The sequence below is a fragment of the Pipistrellus kuhlii genome, unplaced genomic scaffold (assembly GCF_014108245.1).
Source record: "Pipistrellus kuhlii isolate mPipKuh1 unplaced genomic scaffold, mPipKuh1.p scaffold_m20_p_11, whole genome shotgun sequence".
In the NCBI taxonomy this organism is placed as follows: Eukaryota; Metazoa; Chordata; class Mammalia; order Chiroptera; family Vespertilionidae; genus Pipistrellus; species Pipistrellus kuhlii.
In genome coordinates this window covers 50,770,649-50,786,166 of record NW_023425416.1, presented here as the reverse complement: position 1 = coordinate 50,786,166, position 15,518 = coordinate 50,770,649, and the positions used below count along the sequence as shown (strand labels likewise).

At 62.2% G+C, this 15,518-nt stretch overlaps 4 protein-coding genes across 8 annotated transcripts in view; 1 reads left to right on the top strand and 3 right to left on the bottom strand.

Annotated features, from left to right (window-relative positions):
• Nucleotides 1–4,144: 4,144 nt before the first annotated feature.
• IQCF1 (IQ motif containing F1) lies at nucleotides 4,145–7,610 on the bottom strand. The gene is made up of 4 exons (XM_036432393.1): nucleotides 7,593–7,610; nucleotides 6,287–6,427; nucleotides 5,853–5,885; nucleotides 4,145–4,598 (listed from the first exon to the last, which is right to left on the bottom strand). The coding sequence occupies exons 1-4, from the start codon at nucleotides 7,608–7,610 to the stop codon at nucleotides 4,152–4,154; spliced, it is 639 nt and encodes a 212-aa protein (XP_036288286.1). The 3' UTR covers nucleotides 4,145–4,151.
• Nucleotides 6,494–15,518, bottom strand: part of PCBP4 (poly(rC) binding protein 4) — a 27,880-nt gene continuing 18,855 nt past the window's right edge. The window contains exon 15 of one of the 3 annotated variants that reach the window (XM_045579528.1): nucleotides 6,494–6,503. The gene's annotated coding sequence lies outside the window, so the exon portion shown is untranslated. Of the gene's footprint in view, nucleotides 6,504–9,401; nucleotides 9,418–14,060; nucleotides 14,079–15,518 lie in introns of those variants that run through there. The other 2 variants (XM_036432159.2, XM_036432160.2) reach the window with 2 other exon arrangements.
• Nucleotides 9,496–14,687, bottom strand: RRP9 (ribosomal RNA processing 9, U3 small nucleolar RNA binding protein). Its single transcript, XM_036432152.2, has 15 exons — nucleotides 14,501–14,687; nucleotides 14,108–14,190; nucleotides 13,240–13,349; nucleotides 12,936–13,003; nucleotides 12,820–12,861; nucleotides 12,463–12,589; nucleotides 11,923–12,047; nucleotides 11,758–11,850; nucleotides 11,362–11,462; nucleotides 11,145–11,279; nucleotides 11,009–11,071; nucleotides 10,605–10,750; nucleotides 10,452–10,531; nucleotides 9,752–9,825; nucleotides 9,496–9,655 (listed from the first exon to the last, which is right to left on the bottom strand). Exons 1-15 carry the CDS (start codon nucleotides 14,585–14,587, stop codon nucleotides 9,562–9,564), a joined length of 1,428 nt encoding a protein of 475 aa, XP_036288045.1. The 5' UTR covers nucleotides 14,588–14,687; the 3' UTR covers nucleotides 9,496–9,561.
• The window catches only part of PARP3 (poly(ADP-ribose) polymerase family member 3), a 6,274-nt gene continuing 5,730 nt past the window's right edge, over nucleotides 14,975–15,518 (top strand). The window contains exon 1 of one of the 3 annotated variants that reach the window (XM_036432148.2): nucleotides 14,975–15,443. In XM_036432148.2, coding sequence (XP_036288041.2) covers nucleotides 15,110–15,443 — 334 coding nt within the window. In that variant the 5' untranslated portion in view covers nucleotides 14,975–15,109. The remainder of the gene's footprint in view (nucleotides 15,444–15,518) is intronic. The other 2 variants (XM_036432147.2, XM_036432149.2) reach the window with 2 other exon arrangements.

Here is a 15,518-nt window from a genome sequence, read left to right as displayed (position 1 = left end):
CCCAGCCCTCTCAGGCCTGTGCTTCTCCGGCCCCAGCTCAGGCGGCAGGAGAGATGAAAGGGGAGAGCCGTGATGTCATAAGGGCACCTATGACTCAGCGCCAGGGCCCTTGAGGAAAACCTAGGACGCTGTCCTTTCTCTCCTGGCCCAGTGGCCAGAGTGTTGCCTACAAAGGCCGTCCAAACGCTGACCCAGTGACACAAAGGTATATGTAATGATACTCACTGAAGCCATCCCATGAGTTTCAATTCATTTAAGCAATGATATCCTATATAATAAAACCCTAATATGCAAATTGACCAAATGGCGAACACCTGGTAGAATGTCTGGTGGCTATGACACACACTGACCACCAGGGGGCAGGCGCTCAATGCAGGAGCTGCCCTGGCCAGGGCCAGCAAGTGGGAAGCACCAGGCCACCAGCCAAGATGGGTGCCAGCAGGGCCTCCCCCCCACAACCCCACCCACTGGTTGCCCCACAGATCAGCTCTGATCACCAGCCAGGCTCAGGGACCCTACCTGTGCACAAATTCCGTGCACTGGGCCTCTGGTAGTGAATGACAATGGCATGCTCTCTGCGTACTGAGACAGTCAGGTCAGCACAGGAAACCTGGCCCCTAGGAGACCTGTTCGGGGTTTTGGGCCATGACACGGGCTGAGGGAGAATGCACACGTAGGGGAGAGAGAGATCCAGAGAGAAAGTTTATTTTTACTTTCCCCAGAGGGAAAGGGCCAGTGCATTGCTAATCAATCAAAGGACAAAAAAAGCTGCTCTCCCTTTTAAAATGCTTTCAATATACTTTTATTGATTCAGAGAGATGAAGGGAGAGGGAGAGAGAGAAACATCAATGATGAGAGACTCATTGATCGGCTGCATCCTGCCCGCCTCCTACTGATGATCAAGCCTACAACCAAGGCATGTGCCCTTGACCGGGAATCGAACCATGACCTCCTGGTTCATAGGTCGATGCTCACCCACTGAACCACACCAGCAGAGCTGCTTTTCCTTTTAAAGCCTTGGACGAGGAGAGGAGGTGGAGGTTGGGGTTGCTGCCATTGCTGGGTGAAATTGAAAAGACATGGCGGGGGGGGGGGGGGGATTATCTTTGCAAAGTTTGTTAGTTGGTCAGGGGTAGATATCCTCAGAGGTGACTTATGGGTATTTTCCCCGCACCTGCAAAAACATTCTTAGAGTGATTGTTATGAAGAGTTCCTAAGAGGTCTGTTTGGAGAGGAGGGGGGAAGGAAACTTTCTACTAATTATCTCTGGGTGGTAAGCCAGCAGGGAGGAGGGTATGTATGCAAGAATGTAGCCTTGAGAGTAGCTCATCTTGTCCTTCAGTTTGAACAAAGGGGCTGTTTGAACCCAAGGAGCTAACAGTCGTGAGCTGTCATTACCAGGTGCTTCTCATATAGTGTGAAAGTCTCTACAGCAAAAGAAAGAAAGAAGAAAGAGAGAGAGAGAGAGAGAGAGAGAGAGAGAGAGAGAGAGAGAGAGAGAGAGAGAGAGAGAGAGAAGAAGAAAGAAAGAAGAAGAAAGAAGAAAGAAAGAAAGAAAGAAAGAAAGAAAGAAGAAAGAAAGAAAGAAGAAAGAAAGAAAGAAGAAAGAAAGAAGAAAGAAAGAGAAGAAAGAAAGAAAGAAAAAAAGAAAGAAGAGAAAGAAAGAAAGAAAAGAAAGAAGAAAGAAAGAAGAAAGAAAGAGAAAGAAAAAAGAAAGAAAAGAAAGAAAGAAGAGAAAGAAAGAAAGAAAGAAAGAAAGAAAGAAAGAAAGAAAGAAAGAAAGAAAGAAAGAAAGAAGAAAGAAAGAGAAAAAGGCCTTTCTTCCATTCTGAGACCCACATCAGTCATCCAGCGCCTAGTCCCCAGTTCTAACGTCCTTGGCAGGATCTCAGGAGTAAGGACACGCCCGCACTCCACAGCTGAGGAAACGGCAGTGCAGAGACCCCACCTGGCTGACCCTGGTCTCCCAGCGGGTCAGCCCCGGAGCCCAGCCCTGCCTCACTCAGGGTCCGACGCTTCTGAGTCTCACTGTTTGCAGAGAAGAAAAGAATCCGAGAAACCTCCATCCTGAATCTTTGAAAACTAGCACAGCAAACGCTGCCAGGCTGCAGGACACCTGGCGGCGCTGGGCCTGGATGACGCATCTGGAAGCCAGGACTCCGGAGACGGCCAAACCCCGCCGGGAGCCAGAGGGAAGCACATCCGCCCCCAGCCGGTTCCCCGGGGAGCCGGCCCCCCCAGCACTTTGCCTCTGGACTCCTGGTCCACAGAGCCGGCTGCTCTGAGCCACGCTCGGATGGCGCTCGGTTATAGCAGCTCCGGCAAACGCGTGCGGGAGACCAGAAGGCCAGGCCCCGCCTGAACTGGGAAGGCGTCTGAAGGAGCCATTCGGCTGCCACGCTTCCTGTAGGCTCGGCTGGGCCCTGCCTGCAGGGGTGAGGGGTCAGCTTCGTCCTTTGCCCAATGATGCGCTCCTCGCTTCCTCACGAGAGCGCGTGTGAATTCCCATCTCAGAATCACTTTCAGGCAGCCCGGCCTAAGACCATTGGCCCGAGGATAAGGTGACCAGACGTCCCAGGATGCAGGACAAATTGTTAAAAATCAGGACTGTCCTGCCAAAACCGGTTTGGCTCAGTGGATAGAGCGTTGGTCTGTGGACTGAAGGGTCCCAGGTTCGATTTTGGTCAAGGGCATGTACATTGGTTGCGGGCACATCCCCAGTGGGGGGTGTGCAGGAGGCGGCTGGTCGACGTTTCTCTCTTATCGATGTTTCTAGCTCTCTATCCCTCTCCCTTCCTCTTTATGGAAAATCAATAAAATATATATATTTTTAAAAATCAGCCCTGCGGACTAGGCGGCGTCAACACCCGCGGTGACTGGGGTTCCCGCTCCCTAGGGAGCACCGGACGGGGAAGCTGGCCGGGCTGAGCTCGGACTCTCTTCCCAGCAGCCTGTCCTCCCAAATAAAAGGTGGGCGAGCCCGCCAGCAGCTTCCATCGGCTCGGCCGTTAGCCGGCGAGAAGAGATGTTTGCGAGTGGAGAGTTAATTAACTCGTGTTTAATTGTGGCCGCTGGAAGGGGAAAAAACCTGTGTCCGGGGAAAATAAACGTAACACCATGAGCCTATCGGTGCGAGAGCGGCTCCAGGCGAGGACGGCGCTGGGCATGGAATCGATAGTCAATTACAGGCGGGCCGGATGGCTGCGAGCGGGCCCTGGCTCCGAACCGCCGGCAGATGTCGCCAATCGCGCTCAGCCTCCGCGGCCGAGGCAGGGCTGCCAACTGGGGAGGGAGGAGGGGCCCCCCGGCTCGGCAGCGTCCGCAGGACACCCGTGCCAGTGTTTGTGGGAGAAGCTGAGGAAACACTCACTCGCTGCGCCCTGGAGTGGGAGCTGCTAAGATGTGGTGAGACTGTGGTGGAAAGATGTGTGGAACTAAAAAAAAATTTTTTAAAGGCTTAATTGGACAAAATGTATGAAAATATAAAGCATTTAAAGCTATGGGGCCCGGCCAATGTGGCTCGGTGCTTGAGCATCGACCTGTGAACCAGGAGGTCATGATTCGATTCTCATTCAGGGCCCAAGCCTGGGATGTGGGCTCCATCCCCAGTGGGGGGCATGCAGGAGGCAGTCCACCCATGATTCTCTCTCATCACTGATGTTTCTATCTCTCTCTTCCTCTACGTTCCTCTCTGAAACCAATAAAACACAATCTTCTTACCTAATAAAAGAGAAACATGCAAATTAACCATCACTACACTACACCCACAGCCAATCATAGTGAGTATGCAAATTAGCCCAACAAAGATGGAGGTTAATTTGCATATGCAGGTTTGGAGCAGCCAGGAGGGGCATGATACCTGCTATGAGGGGAAGGGGGACAGAGGGAACTAACTACAGGAGCCAAGCTCCACCTGGGGGGGTGGATCCCTGGCAACCGTGCTGTCCCTGCCCTGACCACCCACCACCCAACACCCTGGAGGCTTCCGTGACCCACAGCCTCAGGGCCCGCACCCCGCAGACCAAACACAATGGATGCTCTGAGTTGGCCGGCGTGGCACGCTCCCACCAAGCCCAGTCTGCCAAGTCCCTCTCCTCCCACCGCAGCCCCTGCCAGCTCCCCTGAGCCCACAGACGGGCGGAGGGACCGCGTCACTGCTTTACTGGGAGGGGGATGCACTCGGACACGATGCAGGGCTCGGAGCCCAGCACGATCTCCAGCTCCAGGTGCAGCTGGTTGGCGGAGACCCGGTAGTGGCCCTTGATGAAGCCGCGGGCGCCGCAGGCCCGGCAGCGCCAGTAGGCCTGGATGATGCGGGCGGCGTGCAGCAGGCGGCAGTAGCGCAGGCGGGTGCGCCACATGCGGACCCAGGCCTGCAGCCGCACGGCCGCCCACTCCTTGCGGGTGAAGGCCTCCAGCGTGGCGCGCCGCCGGGCCTCCAGCGCCCGCAGGCGGGCCCGCTTCCACCAGCGCTGGATGGTGAGCGCGCCCAGCGCCGCGAACAGCAGCGAGCGCCGCACCAGGATGCCGCGCCACCACGCCTGGATCCGCACCGCCTCCGGGTCGCTGGGCGGCGGCCGCCTCGGGGGCGCTGCGAGCTTCCGAGAAAAGAAGAAAAGAGGCCGCTCAGAGCATGGCCCCCCCCAATCCGGGGGTTCCCCACCAAGGGACCCAGACTCCCTGTGAGTAATCACCCCTCCTTCCCGGCCTCAGAAACTCTGGCTGGACCAGAGGCCAAGCAGGTGTCCAGTCCCGTCCCTCCCTGGCTAAGGGAAATGGACACTCTGACCGCTGGGCCTCAGGGTCCCCATCCATAAAATGGGGTCACACCTGCCCTGGCGGTCAGTATTTTTAAAAATATATATATTTTATTGATTTTTTACAGAGAGGAAGGGAGAGGGATAGAGAGCTAGAAACATCCATGAGAAAGAAACACCGATCAGCTGCCTCCTGCACATCCTCCAGTGGGGATGTGCCCGCAACCAAGGTCCATGCCCCTGACCGGAATCGAACCCGGGACCTTTCAGTCCACAGGCTGACGCACTATCCACTGAGCCAGTTTTACGTGAATCTCGGCCAGCCGAGGGCAAGAGCACCACCCGCTGTCGGCCAAAGGGTTACCGTGTTTACCTGCCCAGGACCCGGGACCCGGGACCCCTCCCTCCAGGCCCCACTCCCTCCTGCAGAAGCGGCATCTTTGGCTAAATCTGCCCTTTTGTCTTTGACCCAAACTCCAGTCCACGACATGCTCTCTTCCCTGCATGCCACGGTATTGTGTTCCTCCAGCCCTGGCCAGTGGGCCTCAGTGGTTAGAGCATTGGCCTGTGCACCGAAGGGTGACGGGTTCGATTCCCGGTCAAGGGCACGTACCTGGATTGTGGATTTGCTCCCTGCCCCGGTCGGGGCATGTGCTAAAAGCAACCAGTGATACACCCATCTCCCTCCCTCTCTCTCTCTCTCTCTCTCTCTCTCTCTCTCTCTCTCTCTCTCTCCCCCCATCTCTCCCTCTATCCCTCCTGCCCTCCCACGCCCTGAGCAGCCATGGGAAAGCATCCTCCGGTGAAGGTTAACAAAAAGAAAGTTTCCTTCGCCCCCCGCCACACCCAATTTGACTCGCCTGCAGGCCCACCTCCCCATCTCCCCCACCTCCCCACCTCCCCATCTCCCCTCCCCACCTCCCCCTCCCCCTCACCTCCCCACCTCCTCCTAACGCGCGAGCAAACGCACGCACACACACGCACACGCACACGCACACAGGCCACAACCCTCCGCAGGCCCAGCTTCTGCTGTGGGCCGCCCGTTCGCAGCCCGCCCGCCCCCAGCCCCGCCCGGTGGGTCTGGGGGAGCCATACTTCTCTGGGCTTTTCAGGAGCCTTGTCCACTTCCTCTGCCTCAACTGCGGCCTCAGTGTCAGCCTGGAAAAGAGGCGGGAGGACAGAGGGGGGGAGTCTGTCCTGTCCTCAGCTCTGGGCCCAGGGCACCGGCCACAGGCCCAGGGCACCGGCCACAGGCCCAGGGCACCGGCCTCAGGCCCAGGACACCGGCCGGGCCCGGTCAACACCGGCCACAGGCCCAGGGCACCGGCCACAGGCCCAGGTCAGGGGCCACAGGCCCTGGGCACCGGCCAGCCCAGGTCAGGGGCCACAAGACACCGGCCTCAGGCCCAGGACACCGGCCGGGCCCGGTCAACACCGGCCACAGGCCCAGGGCACCGGCCAGAGGCCCAGGGCACCGGCCACAGGCCCAGGACACCGGCCACAGGCCCAGGGCACCGGCGGGGGCCTACCTCCGCCGCCGCCACCGCCGCCGCCTCAGCCTCCGCCTCCGTCTCCCCTAGGGCCGGCGATGGGGGTGAGCCCGGCGGCTCCCACAGCAGCTGAGGCTCGTCCTCAGCGCGCTGGTCCATGGTCTCCAGCTGGTCCACCTCCTGCAATCAGCATGTTCTCCCTTCACACCCCAGCCCCGGCTCCGGGCTCCCAGCGTCCTCGGGTGTCAGGCGCCCCCTCATCCTGGGGACCGCCCTAAAAGCCTGCGCCTGTCTCTTACCATGGGCCCCACATGGGTTGGGTGTAGATGGTTCAAATCCCCTCTGGTCTGTTCCTCTCTAGCCGCGGCTGGGGAAAGAGAGGGGGGGGACCTGTGATGTCACAAGGGAGCTGTGACTCAGGAGCCAGGACGGCTCCCGATGCTGAGCCCCCTCCGAGGAGGAGACACAGGCCTCTCCCTTCTCCTCTGCCGGAAGTGGCCAAGCCCGGACTATAAAGCCAGACTCCAGGAGGGCCAGCCCATCTGCTGTAAAGGGTGAGAAATACCCGTCCCTGGCTGTATCCCCAGTTGGTAAAACGGGGGACTGATTGAATGGTTTACAGTCCAGCCATACTACTGTAGAATACTATGTGGCTGTTAGGAAGCAATGAACTTGATCTACATGTACTGATGAGAAGCATGACCAAGATGCATCTTTAAAAAATACATTTTAGCCGAAACTGGTTTGGCTCAATGGATAGAGCGTCAGCCTGCGGACTGAAAGGTTCCAGGTTCGATTCCTGTCAAGGGCACATACCTTGGTTGCGGGCACATCCCCGGTGGGGGGGGTGCAAGAGGCAGCTGATCGATGATTCTCTCTCATCGATGTTTCTAACTCTCTATCCCTCTCTCTGCCTCTCTGTAAAAAATCAATAAAATATATTTAAAAAATAAATAAATAAAAAAGACATTTTACTTTTATTGATTTCGGAGAGGAGGGAGAGGGAGAGATAAAAACATCAATAATGAGATTCACTGATGGGCTGCTTCCTGCAGGCTCCCCACTGGGGATCTAGCCCACCACCCGGGCCTGTGCCCTGACCAGGAATCGAACCATGGCCTCCTGGTTCATCGGTCGATACTCAAGCACTGAGCCACGCTAGCCGAGCTCAAGATGCATTTGTAAGTGAAAAAGTTGAAAATCATTATGACCCCATTTACGTAAATAAAACCATCAAGATACGTAATTATACTAGAGGCCCAGTGCACAAATTCGTGCCCGGGTGGGGTCTGGCCAGCCCAGCTTCAATCGGGGCGGATCAGGGCAGGGTGATTGGCCTGCTGACCTGTCCCTCAGCCCCCATCAGGGCCAGACTGGCTGGGGAGAGGAGCCTCGGGCAATTGGCTGGAAGGCTCCGCCCCTGATTGGGGTGGAGGGGCTGACTGGGGGCAGGGCCGGACATGGGAAGGGGCTGTGGGCTGAGCAGGGTGGTGGGGGCCCATCAGGGGTAGGGCCAGCCAGGGGGAGGGGCTGCAGGAGGTTGACAGCTGGCCCTGGCCCCTATTGGGGTAAGAGAGGGGCAATCAGGGGCAGAGCTGGCTATGGGGAGGGGCTGTGGGCCAATTGGAGGTGAGGCCAGCAGACGAAAGGACCAAAGGGAGAGGGGGTTGCCAGCTGCCCTGCCCTCAATTGGGGTGGGAGAGGCTGGTTAGGGGCAGAGCAAGCCAGGAGGAGGGGCCTTGAGAGGTTAGCCTCCGGTCCCACCCCTTAATCTGGCGAGTTTGCTGGCTGCAGTGGGCATCACAGTGACCAGTCATTCTGCAAATTTTTAAAAATATATATTTTATTGATTTTTCAGAGAGAGGAAGGGAGAGGGATAGAGAGCTAGAAACATCGATGAGAGAGAATCATCGATCAGCTGCCTCCTGCACACCCCCAACTGGGGATGTGCCCGCAACCAAGGTACATACCCTTGACCGGAATCGAACCTGGGACCTTTTGGTCCTCAGGCCGACGCTCTTTCCACTGAGCCAAACCAGCTTCGGCTACAAATTCTTGATATACAAGTGCAAAGTTAAAGATTTACATCATCTGATTTCAAGACAGTGGTTTACTGGTTTTAGTGTGTAAGAAGAGACAGATCAATGAGACAGAATGGAGAAGCCAGAAACACATTTTGTCTATTGATTTTTTTAATGTAGCAAGGTAAGTCCATGCAGAAAGGAAATGCATTTTTCGATGGGAAAAAAAAATCTTGGCCCTTATCTAATATCATATAGACCCCCCCAAACAAATTAATTGAAGATCTAACTCAGGCTTGAAGGAAAACCGAAGCTAAAACAATAAAGCTTATAGAAGAAAAGCATGGGAATTCCTTTGTGACCCTGGACTCGGCGAAGACAGGGTAGATCAATGATTTCCTCTATCACTACTTCTTTCTCTCTCTTCTCTGAAATCAATAACATATATTTAAAGGGAAGAAAAAAAAAGTACGAGCCCAACTCCAGCAGGACAGCCTCAGCTGACCACGGCGGAGGCGGGAGGAGAAATTACGCCATTTCAATGCCAAGGGCATTTACTGCCCGCTTTAATGACGCCCTGGGGGTATGCCAATGGGAAACAGTTCACATGTCAGGGACTTCTCCGTGTTGCTGGCGTGTCACTCAGGAGGTTTGTCATCCAGGAGCTCCATCCGAGGCCAGACACGGGAGTGAATCCCATCGGCACCCTGATCAACTCAGTTCTCAGGCCCCAGTCTGAGCCAGACCCCCCAGCCTAGGGGCCTGAGGCAGGGGCAGGTGAGAGGCAGGGGAGCCATGTAGTCCACACACACCCCTGTAAAGGGATCCCCAAAACTCCTTCTCGTCCCCCCGAGGGGACGTCAGTGCCGCCTGCACCTCCAGCTGCCAGCCACACTGGGTGGCATCAGGGCCTGAGCCGACACTCCTGACACCCGCCTCCCTGCCCCGGGGCCGGGCAGCACGCGCAGGGTCTGGCCGGAGGGGGCGTCAGCCTGGCTAGGAGGCCTGGCTTCTTCACTTCTCAGACCCCGCCTGCCTGACACTCGCCTGGACAGAGCGAGGTCACCGAGGGTGTGCGGGCCCGGGCCCAGGAGCGCCGAGGGCTCTGTCCGCAGGTTCCGGGTGCGGGGCAGGCAGCCCCCAGCCGGCAGGGCAGACAGACTGCGGGTGGCCCTCCTCAGGCCCTGCCACCCCTCCCCCCCAGCCAAGAAGCTGCAGGAGACGAGGCCAAAAGAGGAGACGTTTAATACCGGAGGGGGCCGGGCGGGGCGGGAGGGGCTTGAACAGGGACGGTCAGGAGCCGGCGGCCGGGGGCCGCGGGGCCCTCCGCAGGGGGATGATGCACACGGAGTTCCGAGCCTCTCTGATCCGCCACCAGCGGCCCAGCCTGCGGGGAGGGAGCAGCTGAGGCCGGGCAGCCCAGCCCCGCCCTGGTCCCACCCGCCGCCAGCCCGTCCCCCCCCCCCTCCAGGGGTGCCCCTACCTGTGCTCCTGCCCCACCCCGGCCACCAGGAAGTCCCCGGCGCTGGAGAACTTGAGGCTGTTGACGAAGCCCACCTGGGAAGGGAGTGATGGCGGAGGGAGGCATGGAGCTGACCCTCCACCCCTGCTCCGCCTCCTACCCCACCCAACCCGCCGCCACCCGAGCCGGAGGCAGAGCTTTGTGAGGACAGGAGACTGTGGTCCAGGGCCTGCCTGGCCCCTGGCTGTAGGGCCTGGAGACCCCATCGCCATCAGCCTCCACCCGGGCGGGCGGGAGGGGAGGCAGAGCTTTGTGAGGACAGGAGACTGTGGTCCAGGGCCTGGCCCCTGGCTGTAGGGCCTGGAGACCCCATCGCCATCAGCCTTGACCGAAGCTCTGCCCTTCTCCAGATGTCACCGACAGACCTGCCACTCTCCCCGCGGGCACCCAAGTGGGCACACCCCCGCTTAGCATCAGCCTGGCACTGCCACACAGAGCCCACCACAGGGCCGGCCACCACACTGTGCCCATGGGCTCCCTGCCTTTACCCAGCACCCAGGGCCGGGAGGGGAGTGAGGGGAGGGGCAGGGCGAGGAGGGAGGGAGAGGAAGGAGCAGGGGGGGTCTCGCCAGGCCCAGGCTCGGAGGAGGCTCCCTCCTGGTAGAAAGACAGTCCAGGGACCTTGGGTGCGGCCAAGACGGCCGGCACTCAGGCCACTCACCAGGGGGATGTCGCAGAGAGGGTCGAGCTGCCGGAAGCCCTCCCCGCACCGCCAGAGCCGCACGCAGCCGCTGTGGGAGCCTGGGGACAGGCACAGTGAGTGCCGCGCCAGCCCAGCCCCCACCCCCACAGGGCAGCCCCCCCAGCCGCTCACCGGAGGCCACCAGGTCCGTGTTGAGCAGGGCGGCCACCGCCGACACCCAGAAAGGCTGCTCCAGGCCCGGCTCCCCGCGCAGCCCGTGCGCCTCCCGCCGCAGGGCCAGCGGCCGCTTCTTAGCCAGGCCCCACAAGGCCAGGGAGCTGGGGACGGGCACAGTGAGGCCGGGCGCAGGCCGCCTGGGCACGCCCCGGCGTCTGCATCGGCGCCCATCGGTGCCCCCCGTTACGCTGCCGCCCGGCAGGGGCTCCTCGCCGAGGGCCCAGGGGCAGGGCCGAGGGCCCAGGGGCAGGGCTGAGGGCCCAGGGGCAGGGCCGAGGGCCCAGGGGCAGGGCCGAGGGCCCAGGGGCAGGACCGAGGGCCCAGGGGCAGGGCCCGGGAGGCACCAGGACAGCTCTTACCCGTCGTCTGCGGCCGACACCATGTGCTCCTCGTTGATGAGCTGAATGCTGTCGATGGAGCCCCTGCGGAAGGAGCAGTGAGGGCCTGCCCGTCCCGTGCCCGGCGCTGACCCCGCCCCCGTGCCCGCAGCCTCACTGGTGGCCGTAGAAGACGAGCTGGGACTCCTCGGGGATCTTCCACACGCGCACCGTGCCGTCCCGGCCGCCCGCCGTCACGCAGCACTCCCGGCTCAGCGCGTCCAGCGCGGCCACCGCGTCCTGGTGCCCGAAGCTGAGGGCACAGAGCATGGGCCACCGCCCCGGGCCCCCGTCCCCCTTCCCCCCCACACACACACACACACACGTGCACTCACAGCGTCTCCACGTAGGAGTTCTCCGCCACGTCCCACACCTTCACCGAGTGGTCGTGGGACGTGCTGTAGAGCTGGTGGGTGCCTCTGCGGAACGCCAGCCCCTGAGGGCACGGAGGGCAGGGCTGGGCTGCAGGCGGCAGAGGCACAGGGCCCAGCTCCAGGCCGCGGTGGCCACGTCTGTGCGCCCGGTCTGCAGCCGGCAGCCGGCACCTGCCCGGAGCAGCAGACTCCCCCGCTCCGGCCCCTGGGCCAGCTCCGGCCCCTGGCTCTCCTGTCCCGTCACCGTTGTGACTGGCCACGCCCCTCGCTGCGCCAAGGTGCAGGCTCTGGCTCCCTCAGCCTCACCCCCCTCCCCAGGCCGGTGCCCCGAGGGCCCGCCGCCAGGCCCACCCTCACCGACACGGCGTCGCGGTGTCCTGTGAAGGTGTGCAGGTGCCTGCAGCTCGAGGCCTCCCAGATGAGGATGAGCTTGCTGCGGTCGCCCGAGGCCTGTGGGAGGAGGACAGTGGCTGCCGGCGCCCTGTGTCCCGACCTCCCGGCCGCCCTGGGCCACGGCCTTACCAGGTACTTGCCGTCGGAGGAGATGGCCATGCAGAGCACGTGGCTGCTGTGGCCTGGGAGCTGCCCCTCGGCGCCCTTCTTGGCGCGTGGGATCACGTGAAGCTTCCGTCCACTCTCCACACTCCCTGCGCCGGGCGAGAGGCGGCTGGGAGAGGCGGCAGGGGCCCGGGACAAGTCCTGGCCTCAGGCAGACCTGGCTGAGCACTGAGGTCACTGAGTGGGGACAATAGCCCTAAGGGCAGCCGTGCAGCCCAGGAGGAGGGAGGGGAAGTGCTTTGGGGCTGATGGTCCTCCCTGCTCCTGTGGGGGGGGAGGCTGGGACCCAGGAGGACGGGACAGGGTCCAGGCCCAGCAGCAGGGACCCCCATGGCTCCTCCTACCGCTGCCCCCCCGTCTCCACTGAGTGACAGGGAGCTCAGGAGCCCCACGCCGGGGCAGAAGCTGCCACGGTCACCCAGAGGCTTCTGGGAACAAAGCTGCCTTCGGTTGCCCTGCAGCCCCGCCCGGCGGAGGGAGGGCCCGGCGGGCTGCCGCACTCACACTTAATGATGGAGCAGTCTTTGGCGGCGGAGAAGACGGCCGAGTCGTCGGGGGTGATGACCAAGCAGGTGACGGAGAGCTGGTGGCCCCGAAGGACGCGCATGTCGCCCGGGGCCGGGGCCTGGACCTGGGCGGGCAGGACTGTCGCAGCGACTGGGGCAGGAGGCACCCACCTACACGCGTGCACTCACACGCACACACGCTCCCCGCCCAGAAGGAAACCAGACCCAGGCTGGGAGCCCACCATGTCCCCCGCAAAGACCCCGCAGCCCGAGTCCCAGAGGGGCCGTCTGCCCACTAACCCAGATGGGACCCCCGATGCCCTCCCACCTTACACCCAAGTGCCCCCCCACTCACCTCCTTCGCCACCGACTTCTGCAGCCTGCCCCTCTGCTCCAGCTGCAGGGAGTGGACGGTGAGGCCCCGAGCCGGCCCAGCCCCCCCCCCGCCCCTCACGGGGCCCCCGCACGCACCAGGTCCTCCTTCAGGCGCCCCGCCACCTGGTCCTCCTCAAACTCGCGGGCCTCGGCCTTCTCGTCCTCTGTCGGGCAGACAGACCAGTGAGCCAGGCCAGACACACCTGCCTTTCCCTTCCCGTGCCCCCGCCGCCTCTGTCCCGGGCCCCCAGCACTGGGCCTGGCCCCTGGGTGGTCCAGGCGGCCTCGGGCACAGGGGAGGCAGGGCCAGTGTGTCCTCCTGCCTCTACTTATCAGATCCGCCTACCCCTGCCCCCCAGGAGTCCCACAGGGCGGCCCGCCCGCGCTGCCCTCAGCCCACCTTGCTGCCGGAGCTGCTCCAGGTAGAGCTTGGCCAGGCGCAGCTTCTTCTCCTGCGCGGTCTCCTCCAGCTCCTCCTGCTCCTCCTCCTCCGTCCTCCTGGGAGCGGGGCTGAAGGCGGGGGCTGCGTTAGGGGGGCGCACCCCCTCCGCTGGCACTAGGACGGCTGCTCCCCCTGCCCATCACTGCCCCATCCCTGCCAGCCCTGGGCAGTGCTCACACCAGCAGAAAACAAGAGAACAGACACAGGGCCTGACAGCGAGAACAGAGCCAGCCCAGAGGCACTGTGCCGCCCTCCGCCTGCAGGGACAGGAAGGCTCTGCAGCCCCAGAAAAGCAGGTCATGGGAAAGGTCTGGAACAGCAACCCTGACAGCGGGCGGACTCGTCCCACACACTAATTCCTGCAGAAAAACACTACCCCCTGGAATTGCACGCGTCACACCTTCGGTGACAATAACGACTGTGTCAGATGGCCCAAGTGCCAGAGAACTGCTCCTCTCTCCTCCTTTTAAAGATGGAGACCCAACCCGGCGAGCAAGGCAGCCCAGAGCACCGCACCACCCCAGCCTTGGGGAGCAGCCAGGCCAGGCCCGAGGCAGACAGGCGGGGCCTGGCACCACCCCGCCGCCATGGTCCACCTGGGGACCGGAGGGCAGTGACGCTTCATGCTCCTGGCTCACCCTCGTGCTGCTGCGGCTCTGCTCCCCTCCATGCTGCCCCGACATCACACAAGACAAGCCCCCCTGACTCGCTCCAGGGAGCTGGGGGGTCCCGGGACACAGGAGCAGAGAGTCCGGGCAGCCCTCCGCTGGTCTGCCTAAGCCTGGGCCTCAGCGGCCCCTTCCGCTGCGCGGAGAGAAGAGCTCACCTCTCGCCCTCGGAGTCGCTGGAGATCTCCTCGTTCATCTTGCCGCCGCCCTTGGACTTGCCCCTGTCCCGGGCGGAGTCGGCCTGGGAAGCACACGATCCTCCCTGTGGTCAGGGGTCCGGCCACGCCGGCACTGACCCCTCCGGCACTGACCAAGGGCCCTTCCGGGCCCGAGAGCTCTGGGGCGGGAAAGGCCTGGGCCCCCGGCTCAGTGCAAGGCCGCCGGCTCAGGACTCGGCGGGCGGAGAGAGGGACGAAGCTGACAACAGCTTCGGCCCCAGGAGAAGGGCCGGGCAGGGGATGCAGGGGATGCAGGGAGGGGATGGAGGGGATGGAGGGGACGGGGGCGGGATGACGGGGTCCGACCCGGGGCCGCAGAAACGCCATGCTCACCTTTCGCCGCCGCTTGCCGGGCCCCGCGCCGGCTCGGGCCCCCGAGGCCGGCTTCCCCCGCTTCCGAGCCCCCGCAGCCGCCGACATGCTGCCCACCTGGCGTGCGGCAGTGGCCCCGGCGCACTCACGTGGCGGCTGAAACCCGGCGGTCTAGCTACACTCCCCGTCCTGGTTGGTCCCACGGCCCGGCGGGCCCCGCCTCCCACAGCTCCATTGGGCCCTTTGATAGGCTCTGCCACGCCCCCAAGCACCAATAGGGCCCTCGCCTGTGGACACGCCCCCTAGAACTCCCATTGGCTGCCGCGCCAGGCTCTTCCGGCCTGACGCTGATGCGCGTGCGCACTGCTGCTCAGCTGCCATCTAAGGAGGGGCGAACGGGGGGAGGGCCTTCTCTGTGTTTTCGCCCCTTGGACGCTTGGGGGCGCCGGAGATGCAGGGTTCCGAGTCCCAGAACGCGACTCCACCCCGTCAGGGGCGGGGACCAGGGTGTACCAGTCTGGCACTAGGGAACTGGTCGGGTAGGGGTGGGGATCCAGGCACCCCAGGAGGAAGGTAGGCAGTGCCCACACCTAGGCCCAAGGTCACTGGGCACCGGTGGGCACGCGTGCCATGCCTGAGCCCAAAGAGCAGCCCTCAGGGCGCGCCAGCCCTCTGGGCCCTGGCAGTGCGGGATCGTGTCCACCCATTCGTGGCACAGGCTGCACTGCACGCGCCGGCCTGACCCAGCCTCTGACTCACCCGCCTGGTGACCACATAGCTGGAATCCTACACCACCACAGCCCAGCCTCTCCCCGCCTCTGGCGACAGTCAGGAAGTCCCTCCCTAAGTCACACTTCAGGCTCACAGAGGGTTGCTAACGGGGCCCCTAGAACGGGGACTGCCCTGGGAGGTCCTGGTACTGGGCCCGAGACCACCATCTCTCCCAGGTCCCTGCTTCTCTTAGGTGAGTGCCCTATGGCCCTGGTCCACAGTACTGGGCAGGGCAGGGCAGGGCAGGGCAGGGTGGGGCTGCCCTTGC

Bases quoted from the DNA above. Each gene is read 5' to 3' on its own strand.
- RRP9 (XM_036432152.2), bottom strand. From the start codon at position 14,587: ATGTCGGCGGCTGCGGGGGCTCGGAAGCGGGGGAAGCCGGCCTCGGGG. The intron at 12,590-12,819 runs GTGAGTGGGGGG...CTGCCCGCCCAG, and splicing joins AGAAGTCGGTGGCGAAGGAG to GTCCAGGCCCCGGCCCCGGG. The intron at 9,826-10,451 runs GTGAGTGGCCTG...CTCCCTTCCCAG, and splicing joins CTCTCTGCGACATCCCCCTG to GTGGGCTTCGTCAACAGCCT.
- IQCF1 (XM_036432393.1), bottom strand. The intron at 5,886-6,286 runs GTAGGCCCCCGC...GTTGAGGCAGAG, and splicing joins CGGCGGTGGCGGCGGCGGAG to GAAGTGGACAAGGCTCCTGA. The intron at 4,599-5,852 runs GTATGGCTCCCC...TTTTCTCGGAAG, and splicing joins CTCCTGAAAAGCCCAGAGAA to CTCGCAGCGCCCCCGAGGCG.